Below are 15,687 nucleotides of genomic sequence, written 5' to 3' on the forward strand. Positions count from 1 at the left end.
GTGAACCGGCAAAGACTGTACCGGGGGGAGGAAAAGGGTCTGGTGGAAGGTGAAAGGAGCTAATCTACGGAATGAAACATCGACGTTTGTCTCTCGAAGTTCGACTGCTGCTCATCTAACAGTAAATACTCTTACTTCTGTTTCGTCGATTTAGCGACGGCATGTGAAACGTTGTGGTAGGCTATACCTTGCTAATAGTGGCAAGCTTGCCCACAAAATTAGCCAAGAAGCGTTAACGTCGTCTGTTCAAGTTAGCCAGCGAAGAGTTCGACACATTTCTACACAGTTAAATGTCTTAATTTTTAGCGCACCTTGTGAAGTTTTTGGTGGGCATTAACATTAGCCTTCAGGATAAATTCTCGATCAAAATGGTTAGCTAAGGTTAAATGATATAAGAGTCAGTTGGTCGCCGACGTCGTTAGCAGTGATGTAAGATAAGTGCTAATGGTTAGCTTACTGTTTAGCTACGCCCATAGGCCTCACATTCCTTGACGAAAAACGTCAGTTTTATGTGGTGCTCACCTCATTTGTATTCTTTGTTGACAGTCGAATAATAGATTTCTCAATGTTCCCATTATATTGTCCTAATCGATCAATTAAGCACTTGTTTTAGGAAACTCAGGCCCAAGTTATTAAACGACAAACGTCAACATTTTCATTGGTTATGCGAGCGTTGTTTTGCTTTGCTTTGGGTATGTTGTTTAATTCATTGTATTTTTCCTTCATAGTTCCTAATTTTGAACATCCTCATAGCAAGAGTCTGACGTACAGGAGCTAAGGATCCCCGTAAACTTTTAAGGAAGAGATTCTGTTGTGACTGGTCCGCTCCGTTGCCGGGAGAAGGCCGAGCCTGTGACTGTAGTGACCTCGGTGTGAGAGGAGCATTTGCCCGTAGTGTGTAAGCAGTTCTCCCTATGTGTGTGACAATGGGAGACATCAGTGACCTGGACCGACAGATAGAGCAGCTCAGACGCTGTGAGCTCATTAAGGAAAATGAAGTCAAAGCACTGTGTGCCAAAGCCAGGTAATGGTTCAGTTTTGCCTTTAACACAAACACACAGATAATCCGATGTTTTTGTTGCTAAATATATACAGGAGAGTTTCATCAGAGCTCTTGACTTATACTAGATCCATCCACTTGTGTAGGCATCACTAGACATAAAGCAAATCAGAGCAAATAATGAAAATACTCTTGTTGTTCTGGTGGCATACTATGACTAGTTGTTTATAATATTTCCCACTTTATTAATGTTAATAGGGTTAGAATAAATACAGTTGGCTTACCACTTAAAACTTTTGGGGTTTGTTTTTATTACATTGACAGCAGAGTCATTAGACAATACGAGAGATGTGGTTTTGAAATGGCATTGCTAAGCTTCACAAAGCAAATACAAAGTGTATTTCCAGATATCTAATACTTTTACTCCCCGGGCCTATTTTGCCAAGGTCTGCAAATTATTTACATTTTCATCTCAGAATATCATTTAAAAGAAGTGTGTAGTATGGTATTGATGAGGTTTTTAAAGCTACAGTATGTAACTTAAAGTAGCACTAACATGAAACTCCAATTCACTCTGCTTCACCCAGCACTCCCTCTAACTGCTCCACTATGCTCTGCTTTTTCTGCCCAGCTCTTCAGATGTCGTTATGAAATTACAGTAAATGAGAATAGAGCAAAACTTACTGATCAGACAGAAATAATTGAAAATCTCTAATTGGTTAGAGAGGTCAATCCCACTTAAAACATTTTAGAAGCTAATGTCTCTGCACTGCTGCCAGTGTTATTCAGTGAGTCTGGTTTGCCAGCACATCTCCATATTAATACATGTTTTAAAACATATTTCTACAATAAAAATATTTGAAAAAAGGTTACATACTGCAGAACGTTAATTCATTGTTTAATGTATGTGTTTGTGCTTTTTCAGAGAGATTCTGGTTGAAGAAAGCAATGTCCAGAGAGTAGACTCTCCTGTTACAGTAAGAAACATTTTCTCACTATGTGTTTGCTCAGCATTTGAATAAACATAAAAATAAAAAACACTTATGTTTCTCCTAATTTTACTCATAGGTGTGTGGTGATATACATGGTCAGTTCTATGACTTGAAAGAGCTGTTTAGAGTAAGTTTGTTTGCTACACACTGCTCAGTACAGACCTAATACTCACTCTTTTATTTGCAATGTGTTAAATTAATTATTAACAATCTTTCCAGGTCGGTGGTGATGTCCCAGAGACAAATTATCTCTTTATGGGAGACTTTGTGGACAGAGGCTTCTACAGTGTTGAGACTTTCCTTCTTCTGTTAGCTCTTAAGGTACACATGAAGTTGAGCCTATGTCCACTACTGAACCATGCCATAAATGGAGCAAGCATGCTTACCTATTTTACTTAAAATGGTACAGTTGTTTTTTTGCCAACTAGCAAAAGATGTGTGTGTTATCTTTAAATAGAATGATGTTAACATGTGTGCATCCTCATGTCTGTCCTGGGATTTCATATCTATAGTCACTTCTCGGAGGTATACAGGGATCTATGAATAGGAATGGGTTCCAATTGTTGATTCTAATTTGGATCCGGTTCCATGTTTGGTAGAATACCTACCTTCATGAAGCTTCATGGTCAAATGAATCCCTCATCATTCATGTTCTCTGTTTAGTTGACACTCTTTGACACCTCTGATAACACATCGCCAGAGAAAAAGATCACCAAACTTGTGATAACTCAGCAACACAATTGTAATATGTTGTGTTTTGTATCAGTAAATGTAAAAAAAAGAAAAAAAAATCTTGTAAACAAAAAGACAATCTAACCTCCAATGTAACATAATAAGGACAAGTGCTCGGCCTACAGCCAGTGTCGGTGTAGCATTCCATTTTGCTTTCAGGTAACACTAAGTTCATAGTGTGCAAAATATCAGTGATTTATTTAATTGATATTCACAGGATGGTATAGTATAATTAATATTGTTTTCTGTGTTTTATTTATTTGACCTTGCACAGTTTCTGCTGCTTCAGCACAGCCCCCAGTGAGGAGTATTGGGGAAATATTAAATAATTAAGTCAAGAACACAAGATCTGTCTTTAGTGACATTTAATAAAGCTTTTATGAAAGGGCTCAGTGCATTAAGAAAGCAAAAGGTCTCTACAGCAAGATCAAATTAAAACAAGAGCACTCCCTACTTATAATCTTGCTGTCAAAGTATGTAGAGAGAACATCTTTGTGTACAGAACACTGTTCTGTATCCCCCCTGCCATTCTCATAACAAAGGCACCAGACAGATGGCAACACTGAACACAGGTCAGCACTAAGATGTAGATTGGCTTCTCTCTACTGTAGAGGTTTTAACAATAGTTTAACCAATATAAAACAGTGTCTTTTGCTTAACATTGCACTTTATTTATACATGATTATTTGATTTCTTATAATTTCCACAGTTTCGCCATAGGAGAAAATGCAGCACAAGGAAACACGAGTGAGGATAGGATTAATGAATGTCAGAGCAGTGACAAGATAAAACAAACTACAGCCCTTGTCCATGGTTTAGGTTTGATAGTTAATTACTGTAGTTTCTATTAATTAGACTGTCTGGTAAATGGTCTATAATCACAATTAAAATAACCAGTTTTTGACATGGGTATAAAAGCTGGATTCTTAAATATTACACTGCTACACAAATTAGTATAAATTTGTTTTGATGCTGTAGTGAGTGAAATCAGTGCTTCTTTCAAGCTAACATTTCCTAATCAGGTTAGATAAGTGGATTTTTAACTGGATTCAGATTTAATAGTATGCAATTAAACCCCATCCTGAGGTACTGTGCTCATCTTTTTTTCTTCTGCTCTGCTCCTAAGGTGCGTTATCCAGACAGGATAACCTTGATCCGGGGAAACCATGAGTCCCGGCAAATCACCCAGGTATATGGATTCTATGATGAGTGCCTCCGCAAGTATGGCTCAGTCACTGTCTGGAGATACTGCACTGAGATCTTCGACTACCTATCCCTTTCTGCCATCATTGATGGCAAGGTGAGATGTATTGTCTAGTATTCCTGTTGACTTTCATGAAAATGGAAGTTAATGCACTAAATTTCCTAACATGCAGGTGGTTGGTGGAGTAACTTCTCAGTCTTTCTCTGTCCATCAGATCTTCTGTGTGCATGGCGGCTTGTCTCCCTCCATCCAGACACTAGACCAGATACGGACCATTGATAGAAAACAGGAAGTGCCCCATGATGGGCCCATGTGTGACCTCCTGTGGTCAGACCCTGAAGGTATATACAGGAATTTATCAAGCCTTGTGAACACTGCATGGTTAAGCTACAAGCTTATATTCAGAGGAAACCTTATTTGTCATGATGAAGGGCAAACTGCAAATAGTGGGGGATGATGATTACAGGTGTAGTAGACCACAGTAACAAGGTGTGTTGTCTTGTTGGCTGTGATATCCATTCTACGCTGTGGGATATGTATACACAGCACACTGTGTGCTAGGGCTTTGGCATGGCAATGCACAGTGTGAACTGATTGGAGAATGTTTAGAACAGGAGTATGTACACATTGATTGGTGCGTATAGTGTGCACACCTGTAGAGGAGATGGCACGTGGATTGTAACCACACTGATGTTTGCTTCTTCAATGACATGGGCCTCTTTTTATAAAGGTTGCTAACTAATTCAGGCTAAAATGCTAATAAGTGATGTCTGAAGCCTCGGTGTGAGAGAAGCAGTAGTGTTGTGTGTGTGGTCACATAATGATTGATAGCTGTGAGCTCCCACCTTTAACGGTGGAGGCAGTATCTCTGTACTGCTCCAATTACCTGTATGTATGCAGCAAAAATCATAATTATATCAATGGTCTTTGATTATATCAATAGGAAAGTGAGCTATTTGTATCTGAAAACTAGTTCATCCATATGGTTTACCCTAAAATGTCTTGGCTGTGTTCCAGCTAACTGTCAGTAAGCGGCACTTTGCAGTTTTGGACTTTGATGACTTGTTGTTCTGACAAAGGTTTGATTTTTAAACCAGCTTCAAAGAACCAAATATCCAGATTAATCAGTCATCAACAGTCTAGTCAGGATACCTGTTGCTGCTGGAGTGTACAAAACCGTTATAAGCGGGTGACCTGCTATGCCACCAAATAAAATAATTTTAGATGCTGAATTTAAGTGATGCATTTTAGTCATCTGGGGTATGTGTCATCAACTGGTGGCCCACGGGCCCCATCAGGCCTTCCAAAGCATTCCATCCAACCCATAGTATATTAATGAAATCAGGAAATAGTAGGAGGAAAAATGTGTTCTGGTATTTAGAATATCTACAATTTCTTTTCATTCAAAACCCCAGAAACAATTGAGATTAAAATAGTTTTATTAGGAATGATTTATTGATCCCAAATACTGTATGTGCGTTCAACCCGTGGGTTCTAAAGACGTAATAAACTGACAGATGGGTTTATAATTGGAGAGCATCCTACACAACCTGACGCAGGAGTCGGGCACACCGCATTCACAAAGCTGTGAATAGCAGTAGCCTGGGCACAGGGGCTCTCGGGTGTGTTTTTAATATAGCTTAATACTATAAAAATATATTGTATTCACTGTGTGTTTGATGTTGTGAAGTGATCATCCGCCAGAAACCAATTGCGGTCTGTGGGAGTGTGTAGGCTGTTAAACGCATTGCCCACTTTAACTATACCTATAACTGTTTTGTCAAAATCAAATAGTCAGAAAACACAAAAATACACACAACATGCTGTATATCTCCATGGTAGTAGCAAATGTATGTTTTTAAAACTTGACCTTTTGAGGAAATTATAACTGAACAGTGAGTGACAGCAGTGCATACTGAGGCTGGACTGACCACCTGCTGTCAGTGATGGCTGTTTCTATCGGTTACCATGGCTCTTGAGTTGCTTTGCTGTGTTATTTTGAGTGACAATGTGTAAAAACTGATTGTGGGTTTGGTACCAGCTGGAGTCCATGTCCTCAACAACAGCATTCCCCGGATTTAGTGTATTTGATGACCCCTGGTCTAGGGCATGATCTCCATCTGAAATATCAGCCCAGTCCTAGAAAATAATTTCTTGAAAAAAAAAAAAAAAGAATAGAGCCTTTGTAGAATAATTTTCAGAGTTTACAACTATCTGTCCGTGGTCCTTTTGCTATGTTAGAATCAGCTCTTCACCTGACCTTCACCTGCTTTTTCTCTCCCTGTTCTCAGACACAACAGGGTGGGGGGTGAGTCCTAGAGGTGCTGGATACTTGTTTGGGAGCGATGTGGTTGCCCAGTTCAATGCTGCCAATGATATCCACATGATCTGCCGAGCACACCAGCTGGTCATGGAGGGCTACAAGTGGCACTTCAATGAGACAGTGCTCACTGTGTGGTCAGCACCCAACTACTGCTACAGGTAGGGAGTTGATGGAAAATTAAATTACTAAAAAGGTGTGCATGAAAACAGTTGTAAGCTTGTACATTTGGGTTTTTTCCGGCAGTCATGTGACAGTTGACTTTTGCTATGAGCTGTTGTGTTCTTGATGATAGGTCAAATACATATGTGAAGGTCTAACATTAATCATTGACCCTGACTGCTCTCAATCATTACAACACTGCTCTGTTCTGTCTGCTCACCAGTAGGGGTCATAGCCTGACTCTTATGAATTATCCTGAAAAGTGCCATATTTACATTGTGAATCAGGTTGGTTGTAAAATCAGACAGACTATGGTTTAATTTTAGGCAGCTGATTTGATCATCAGTCTCAATATTAACTTTTATAAGATCACAGTTCCAATGTTCCTAGTGGAATATTGATGCAAAATATTCTTGATTCATTTGTGTTGCACATAAAATGACAAAATGTATGAGCCAGTGTTATAAATGTGTAAACCTTATTCCAAAATCAAAGCCATACTGCATTATGTCAGATGAAAAAGAAACGGACGCACAGCTTTTTGGACATGACGCTCATAGAAGCATTTTAAAAAGCTTTAAAACCTTTAGCATCTGATTGCCAAATTGTCATAAAAATCGTGCTCTTTAGAGTTGGAACTTTTTTTGTTTGTTTTGTTTTTGGGCTGACCAGTGGGAGCCCAGACCGAATGCTTATGTCTCCGTTCTCGGCTGACATTGTGCTGCAGCTAACCGTACCTCTTTGCCCATCTCGCAGTACTTTGGGTAAAAAAAACAAACAAACAAAAAAGCTAATGAATGTTCTTATGTAATATATAAAGTAAAAGATGACAGACAATGGATCTTCATAATCATTTGCCTGTACACCATTCCACCGAATCTGCTAAATTTCCATCGTTGATGTGAGATTAACTGTTGGAGCAATAAAGAAGCAGTCATTTATCTCCAATTGTTCAGTGGTGTTACAGAGTGATGCCTCTTTACCTCATAAACGATCTTCGGCTAATGGCAGACAACTGTGTTGTTGCTCCGTTGGCTGCAGTGAGGTCACAAACCTGATAACAGATAATATCATTTTGTCATGTCATCAATTTAGGAGTCAATGTTTGTTATCAACAGCTGATACTGTATGACCCCTACTGGTTGTCATTTTAACCAGAAGTGGCAACAATCAGCAGAAGCTGCTACTTGAATGATTTCCACGCTGAGGTTTGCTAACAAGATTGTGGCACTGTTGTTAAGGTGATCTGGGGGGGCTCAGAAATAAGTTTAAATTTCCTGCTGTCTCAAATATTCCAATACTAAAAAAAAAGTTGAATATTTGGGTCCAGGCCTAGCTTTTATGGATACAAGCAGCCACTCAGTCTTACACACCACAGATGCTATTCTGTGTTTACATTCCCCCACCCCTGCAACTCCTTCACCCAAGTTGTGAACAGTGGTAGGCTGTGATGTGTTGGGTACCAAAGTGTAGTCTGTCATATCCCTCATCTAAGAATTTGACTCTACAATCGTGTAATCTGACATAGTGGCCATCTTATCAGACAAAACAAATCTGTGTAGTCTGAACCATATCATTATCTTAACTAAATGTCTGTAAGTGTACTTGGAAACCAAAAGTCTTTGCTTATAACTCCAGAGAAAAAGGATGAACATTTATCTGTTTATATATACAACTCTAATGTTCCACCAGAGTGAGTAGTTTGAGAAGATCTGCTTTGGAAAACATCAGTGTTCTGGTTTACTCTCTAAATTACTTTTGTGTTACCTGCAAATATGCAAATGCCCTAACCAGTTCTTTGTGTTTGAATAATCAGATGTGGTAATGTAGCAGCCATCTTGGAGCTGGATGAGCATCTACAGCGGGAGTTCATCATATTTGAGGCAGCACCACAAGAGACCAGAGGCATCCCCTCCAAGAAACCAGTAGCTGACTATTTCCTGTGAAGTCTTTGAACAGACGGCCATGATGTGTTGAAGTCTTCAGTACCATTTCACACCGGCCACCCTCCATCCTGCTGCTGGACAGTTCTATCAGTCTGAACTCAACGCAGTTAGACAGAAAACCTGCCAAACCCCATGAAGCTCTGTACTGCTTCACTTTGAAGAGCTGGATTTTTGCCGTACTGCCCAAACCTGACAGATCAGTCACTGTGAAAGGTGTAGAGGTGAGGTGGATACTGGGCCCAAGACTGTTTATCACTTCTCCTAATCTATATGAGATGGCCATTCTTTTTCTGCCCTCAGTCTCTTTCCATTCCCATCTGTTGTCCTCCTCACTCTGTAGATATGACTCTCCCTCCTTGGCTTCACCTTCACCACCCATTTAATATTTTACATGACGAACATTATCATTTAGTTTTAGAAGTCTCTTTTAATTAGTATGCAGATATAGGAAGTTTCACAATTTTACCACTTAAGGAATTCCTTTAATGCATATGTTCTTTTTTGATTTTGTATAGTTGTTGCAGCCAGGATTAAATGCAGAATGACCGATCTCCCACCACCTTTTTGCTCCTGTGTTTCCTTAACTGTCATTTGTCATGTGTGTTACTATTTAACATACCTAGTGCTGCTGCCCAACACCATCACAGATAAATACCAGAAATATAGCAACTCCCAACAGGAGTCACTATATTCAACATTCTTTTTTCTTTGTTCCTTTTAATCTACAAACCTCTGTAGGTCTGTCAATTTTGATATTGTGAGAATAAAGTTTTGTATCAATGCTGATTTATTTTCAGATGTGATTTTAACGGCATGTGCATGCTAACCATGTTTGCATATCCAAATTGTCTGACATCCCTGCTCGTCAGTAGCTGAAGTGGAGAGGTTCCTGTTTTAAAGGGTCAGTTTAGTCAAAACCTTTGCAGATAAAAACCATTAGCAGCTTTTTATGTTATTTCTATAGAGCACTGCAGCATAACATGTCAAAAGCCAAGCTGATTCTGTACCATCAGTAAGACTTTCTTTTCGTTTACACACATGCCAGGTATCTTAACAATGTCCCTGTTTTGCCAGGTTGCCTGCTTGTGTAAAATGTAAAACCATTAGTCACTACAGCCTAGACCAAACTTCACTTAGTTGCTGTTTAGTAAATGTTGTTGGTGACTAATTTGGGCTCCAGTTCTCAGTCTGCATATCTCAGGAAACCGACTCTGCCAGTATGTGCCAAAAAAGAACAGCACTCTGTCTCTTCTCAGTATCACTGCTGACTAAAGCAAGGCACTGATGCTGCGTTCGACACAAAACAGAGGTCAGAGATTTCCTACCTTAGTTTTTAAAAAGCTATAATAGGACCTTTTTAAGAAGAAACTCCTACTGGAGTTGGACCATTTTTATGCAGCCAGACTTCAATGGGAAGCAGATGCTATGACGTCACTAAATATTGCAGCATCCACAGAAACTGGTTTCAAATGGTATTAAGTGAATAAAGTATGTCTAGATAATTCAGCAGTTGCCTTAGTTCGTCCTCTTTTTGTTCAGCCTCTGGCAGCTCAGCGATCCTCTGCTCTGGACTGACAGTGTTGACAACCTCAGTTACTTCTTCAGTTTGTGATCCCTGAATTGAGACCACCAAACAAATCATTTTTCTTTTCTCCACCTCTCCAAGTGTCTCAATTTCCCACTCACTGGAGTAGCTTTTGCTCTTTAGCACTGTATGGTTCAGAGACCATTTCTATATGCAAGTAACTGATTAAAGGTGTGTCTACACCTGCTTATGGTTAAAGGTGGGTGGGTGTGGAAAGGAAGCTCGTGGACGTGCGCCAAGTTCCATGATTGAGATTTATAAAGTAGAAGCAGGCGTACAAGCATCTCTATATATCTAATGAAAACAATACGTAAGCCTATTTCTGTCATAGTGCATATACTTAGCTTTATACAAATTGTGTCTGAACTGCCATTTCCAGGTCTCTCCACAGATGTTCTTTGTCAGAGACTTGTCCTGAAGCCACTGCAGGGTTGTCTTGGCTGCACATTTCAGGCCATTGTCATGCTGAAATGTGTACTATTACCCCAGTCTCAGAATTAAAGCAAACAAGAAGCACCTGACCACAGTCACAAGGGCTCTGAATACTTATGTAAATGGGAGGTTTCAGTTTTTTTATCAATAAATTAGAAAAAAGTCTTCCTGTAGTTAATCAAGTTATACACTGTCAAATTACACTGAATAAATAACGGTTTGAAAGGTAAAACCTATTTTTTATGGATGCAGTAATGGACGGGTGGCTTTGAATAACGGTGTCAACAGCAGCGTTTTAATAAAATAAGTTAGGCCTATTTAATAGGTGAGTGTTTGTGTGGAGCAAATAAATATGGCAGGTCACACAAGGAGATGCACGCTCACTAAGCGAGGCTCTTCCTATGGAAGTGCACTGCATTCACCAAAAAAACAAAACAAAACGAAAGAAACTGGAACATGTAATGAGCTGTCCCAGGTTAAGGCAGGAGAGGGGAATTAAAACATACAGTTTTAAAAGGTGGAATGAACTTTAGTTTACCGGAGGTGTTGGGACAAAGGTCAGGGGATATAGGATACAGAGCACTTATTTGGTTTTTAGAGAGCACAGGGTTACGCAAGATAATATAAGGTGAACTGAGTGGGGTTTGATGTTGTAGTAGTTGGGGGCCGTTATGATCCACACTCCAGTCTGGAAGGTGGCGGTAATGCACCTAAAGCTGGTTGCCAACCTCCATTAAAAACACAAAAGAAGAGGGCGAAGTGTAAGGCTAGGATCAACCCAAACATTTCATTTGGAAAAATAAACCACACAAGGTTAAAAAGGAAATTATGTGTTTACCCCTTACAGAGGGAGGGCTCAATGTTTTAGACTTTTCTTCATTTAACCATATTATTAAAATCAATTGGATCAAAAGATTTCTAAAAGATCCAGATAGCATGTGGAATATCATCCCAAATTTCCTTTTTAAAAAGGTTGGTGGTCTTAATTTCTTATTAATGTGTCCCTTCGCTGTGGGCAAGCTCCCAGTCAAACTCTCCAACTTCCATAAATCAGCACTTATGAGCTGGTCTCTACTGTACAAGCACAACTACTCTCCTCATAAATATTTCTTATGGAATAATGCCATTATCACTTACAACAACAAATCCTTGTTCTTTGAAAACTGGTTTAAAAATAACATTGCACTTGTAAAACAACTGTTTAATTGTGATGGAGTTCTGTTATCATATGAGAACTTCATAGCTAAGTACAGGTTCCCTGTTTCCCAGCATGAGTTTAATACTGTTATTAATGCACTTCCGTCTGGCATTCTCAGTTTAGCACGCTCCTGCTCAAACACGCACAACTCTATCAATTTAGATATTGCTGTTAATGGCACTTCTATCTTTGATAAAAGATTCAACAACATCTTTATAAGAAACTCCCTCATTCCAAGAACAACAACAGCTGTTAAACATAAATGGCCACACCAGACTCTTGGTGGAAGAACATGGAACACTGTTTTTACTTTGCCCTACAAATTTGTCTTGTCCAACAAAACTAAAGAACTTTTCTTTAAAATCTTACATAAATTTTACCCAGTAAACTCTATTATTTGTAAATACATTCCAAACATAGAAGAAAAATGCTCCTTTTGCAACAATGAGCTAGAAACTTTAGAACATCTTTTTTTTCAGTGTGCACATGTAACAGTATTTTGGACTGACTTCTGTTTTGATCTCAAAAATTATCTTGGAAAGGAAATTGTACTTAAAGAATATAATATATTATTAATTTTTGACAAGCCTCATTTCTCTAGCAATGAAAAATTTGTTATTAATCTTTTCATTATTTTGGCCAAATTCTTCATCCATAAAATGAAATTTCTGAAAAAATCACCATCCTTTTCAACCTTTAAACACTCTGATCTCAACAACTACTTCCATTTACTGTTACAATCAAACCACCCCAACAAGAAACGAACCAAAACCATTGACCTGCTTAAACATTTTAATTTTATATCTGAATAGCTTTACCTCCTTGTATTTTCTTTTCTTTGTTCTCACTTATTTGATGTTATTGTTCTTTTTCACCTCCTTTTTATATGCCTAATTTTGTCATATTATACTCTAAATCCGCTGTTATACACAGAGCTGCAAAGGAAGTTAGGAAAAAGACAACACCCGAAAACGTCAGACTCCTTTTCTTCAGCGGTTTATCTGGTGAGACAAAACCTAGCAGGTAGACACACTGCAGTGTTTCTTCTTGATTTAAGTGGCCTCTCGGTTTACCAAATAGCCTCCCACAGGTGAGTATTATAGTGTGTTATGTTTTGCGAAATGTGTTTGGTCTGAGATTTATCTGCTACGTAGTTGTCAGACCCTCAGGTAAATGTGAAATTACTTTCTTTAGACAAACAAAATGTTTGGGCTTCATATTTTGGGCCACACGTTGCAGTGACCATGTCGTTGCATTAGTTAATATTAAATCTCGGCCAAAATGTTCAGGCTAATTCATCTGTGAACTTCGAACCAGCTTTACAACCAGTCTACCACCTGTCTGTCTGTCTGCATGCGTCACCCCACTGAGATACACACACAGACATGCACGCACGCACGCACGCACGTACGTGTCAGCACAGCCATACACTCAACTTTAAAAAGCAGTTTCGGCTTGCAGATATTTAACAAACGTTTTCTGTCCGCTACAAAATATACGAAATGACTTGGGGGGCGTCCCTAAAATGCATCACGAGTATTGGATTTTGAAAGCTCGTCTTGGCTGTTTTGTGAGTTAGCAGCAATATTCGAGGGGTCGTCTCATTTCTCGAACAGACATGTCCATAACTAAACCTGTGTGGTTTTACTGTATCGTTAATAAATATTTGCCAACATGTCCTTGTTTCCTCACGTTACCTTTAGGGTCCTGCCAGTAGTGATGGGAAGTTCGGATCATTTTACTGATTTGGTTCTTTGAATCTCATTCAGTAAAACGAACGAATCTTTTTTCGAGTCATTTCGTTCACTTCAGCAAAATGTAATTAAACTGTTACATGTTAATTCCTCTTCAACTTACGCACATATTGATCACGTTTTGAATAAGAAAGAACTGTAATAATACAGCCAAGGTCATATTATAAATAATATCCTACCTGTGTCTTGAGGCTATGCAGTCTGTTACTTCATCTGCTCACCTCCCACCTTGTGAAGTTTACAGCAGTAACCAACTCTTTATTAAAACATTGTGTTATGGAAAAGAACCATATTGACAGATATTCACAAAATTATAGTCTGCAGGAAATAAAAAGCTATTTTATAATAAATGCATCACGTAACAGTAAGAGTAAAAACAGTAAGGACGGTTGAAAATTAACTAATTTCTGTATCCAACAAAACGGTCATGTCACGTTACACGAACAAACGACTCTAAAGGTGTACTAATCTTATGCGATGTTGCACATGTGCGGTCAACACAAATTGAACAAATCACTCCCCGAGGCGACCCGATGTTCCCGAGTCATGGGAAAGATTTGTTCAAATCGAACAAATTGTTTGTGAATGCCACATCACTACCTGCATGACTTTCTTTCTGTTGTAATATTTGAACAGGCCTGTCGGGTCTTAATTCAGGGTGTGTCCATCCTGTTTGGCACCATGGTGGCCCACTTAATTGGCAGCACACTACCCTATCCTAATAATGGTATTATGAACAGGCTTTCACTTCATGAGGTTCACTTCAGGTCCAATTGTAAGATAGGCTATCCATCTGTTATTTGGAGCAATTCTACAGAGAAATTCTTATTATGTGAAACAATACATTTAATTCTATATTGAACTAATACAAGGTAAGTTGTATTTGTCCGAAAATGACACAATATCTTAAACCACCCACTCTTAACAAATCTAACCAGTTGTAACCTATCAAATAAAATAAAATTGACTGTTGCAGCTTCTCAGTTGTCAGTTTTCTAATCTTGCTTTTCTCCGTTTAAAGCTATTTGGAAGCTGATATTTCTGTTTATGTTCCAGGTGATAAGATGGACACCCAGAGCCAGGTTGTAGACAAATTGCGGTCTGCGTTTCGTTCCGGTGTCACAATACCAGAGCAGTTTCGTCGAACCCAGCTGACTAAGCTCATGTCCATGATCAAAGACAATGAGGAGCAGTTTTTAAATGCGCTGCACAAAGACCTCTCAAAGGTACAAGATTGAGCTTGTGCAACACATTATTAACTCAACACATGATTACACAACTAATCCCAAAGTGCTGTCCAGTTAGCTGTCCTGATAATTTTGCTGTTCAACATTTTTAAAGGCTGTAACACAATAATCTGAAAGAAAAGCTGCTAAGTGCTTTCCTTAAAGAAACAAACTTTAAAGACAGCTCAGATTTTCTAATCAGTTCACACAAACATTTGAACACTTATTTAAAGTGTCCATTTGTGGTTCAAAAAAAGCAAGCATGCAGGGTGTTGAAGCATAATTTTTCTCCAACAATTCAAAAGGCACTAACTTCTCTTTCTTATTGCTGCTCCGGCACATCAGCCGAAGTTTGAGGCCATCGTGTCGGAGATTGATATAGTGATCAATGAGCTGCACTATGCCATTGCAAACTTGAAAAGCTGGATGCAGCCGGAGTATGTCAGCAAAAGTCTGGTAGGTTTAATAAGGATTCCTTAAACTGTCTGTTGCATACATTTTATATATTTACAGTAAACAGCAGAAGTGAATACACCTGTGTGCAGTATCACTTCATGTCAGTCGTCACACTGACGATTCTCATGTTGACATTTGGCATGTGTTTTACACCGGATGCCCTTCCTTACGCAACCCTGACTCAAACCCGGGCCGCAGCAGCAAGAGCGCTGCACCTAACCACTACTCTATCAGGGTCCGCTCAGATTACGATCCATTATGTTTTTCACTTCATTGTATGTTCACCTTTATTTTTGATGATGTATTGCACAGATTTCTGGAGAGATGTTCACTTTTTTTGTGCTCCTAATATTCATCAGCCTTCTTTTCATGTTATTTAGCAAAGCTTAATTTAGCAGTTTTGTGTGCCAGTAAGCAAGTTAGGGTTTTTTCTTGGATCATGGATGAGAGGAAATACACGATGGGAATATTTATTGACCTAAAAAAAGCATTTGACACAATCAATCATGAGTTTTTAATGGATAAGTTAGAAAAATATGGGATCAGAGGAATGGTTCTGAATTGGATTAGAAGTTATTTGACACAGAGGCGTCAATTGAGTGAGCTGGACATTGTATGTGGAGTGCCTCAGGGTTCTGTTTTGGGACCTAAATTATTTATACTATACATTAATGATATAT

General features: G+C 38.9%; 2 protein-coding genes across 3 annotated transcripts in view; both read left to right on the plus strand.

Annotated features, from left to right (window-relative positions):
- Window positions 1-6: 6 nt before the first annotated feature.
- Window positions 7-9,142, plus strand: LOC109964755 (serine/threonine-protein phosphatase 4 catalytic subunit B). Its single transcript, XM_020608293.1, has 9 exons — window positions 7-121; window positions 729-1,024; window positions 1,926-1,977; window positions 2,069-2,119; window positions 2,212-2,313; window positions 3,851-4,024; window positions 4,143-4,269; window positions 6,220-6,409; window positions 8,227-9,142. The coding sequence occupies exons 2-9, from the start codon at window positions 915-917 to the stop codon at window positions 8,354-8,356; spliced, it is 936 nt and encodes a 311-aa protein (XP_020463949.1). The 5' UTR covers window positions 7-121; window positions 729-914; the 3' UTR covers window positions 8,357-9,142.
- A 3,361-nt stretch (window positions 9,143-12,503) lies between these two features.
- aldh3b1 (aldehyde dehydrogenase 3 family, member B1) overlaps window positions 12,504-15,687 on the plus strand; it is an 11,963-nt gene continuing 8,779 nt past the window's right edge. The window contains exons 1-3 of one of the 2 annotated variants that reach the window (XM_020608329.1): window positions 12,504-12,661; window positions 14,382-14,551; window positions 14,897-15,007. In XM_020608329.1, the coding sequence (XP_020463985.1) occupies window positions 14,390-14,551; window positions 14,897-15,007 (273 nt within the window). In that variant the 5' untranslated portion in view covers window positions 12,504-12,661; window positions 14,382-14,389. The remainder of the gene's footprint in view (window positions 12,662-14,381; window positions 14,552-14,896; window positions 15,008-15,687) is intronic. The other variant, XM_020608330.1, reaches the window with a different exon arrangement.

Source organism: Monopterus albus, unplaced genomic scaffold (genome assembly GCF_001952655.1).
Source record: "Monopterus albus unplaced genomic scaffold, M_albus_1.0 scaffold92.1, whole genome shotgun sequence".
NCBI classification, from domain to species: Eukaryota; Metazoa; Chordata; class Actinopteri; order Synbranchiformes; family Synbranchidae; genus Monopterus; species Monopterus albus.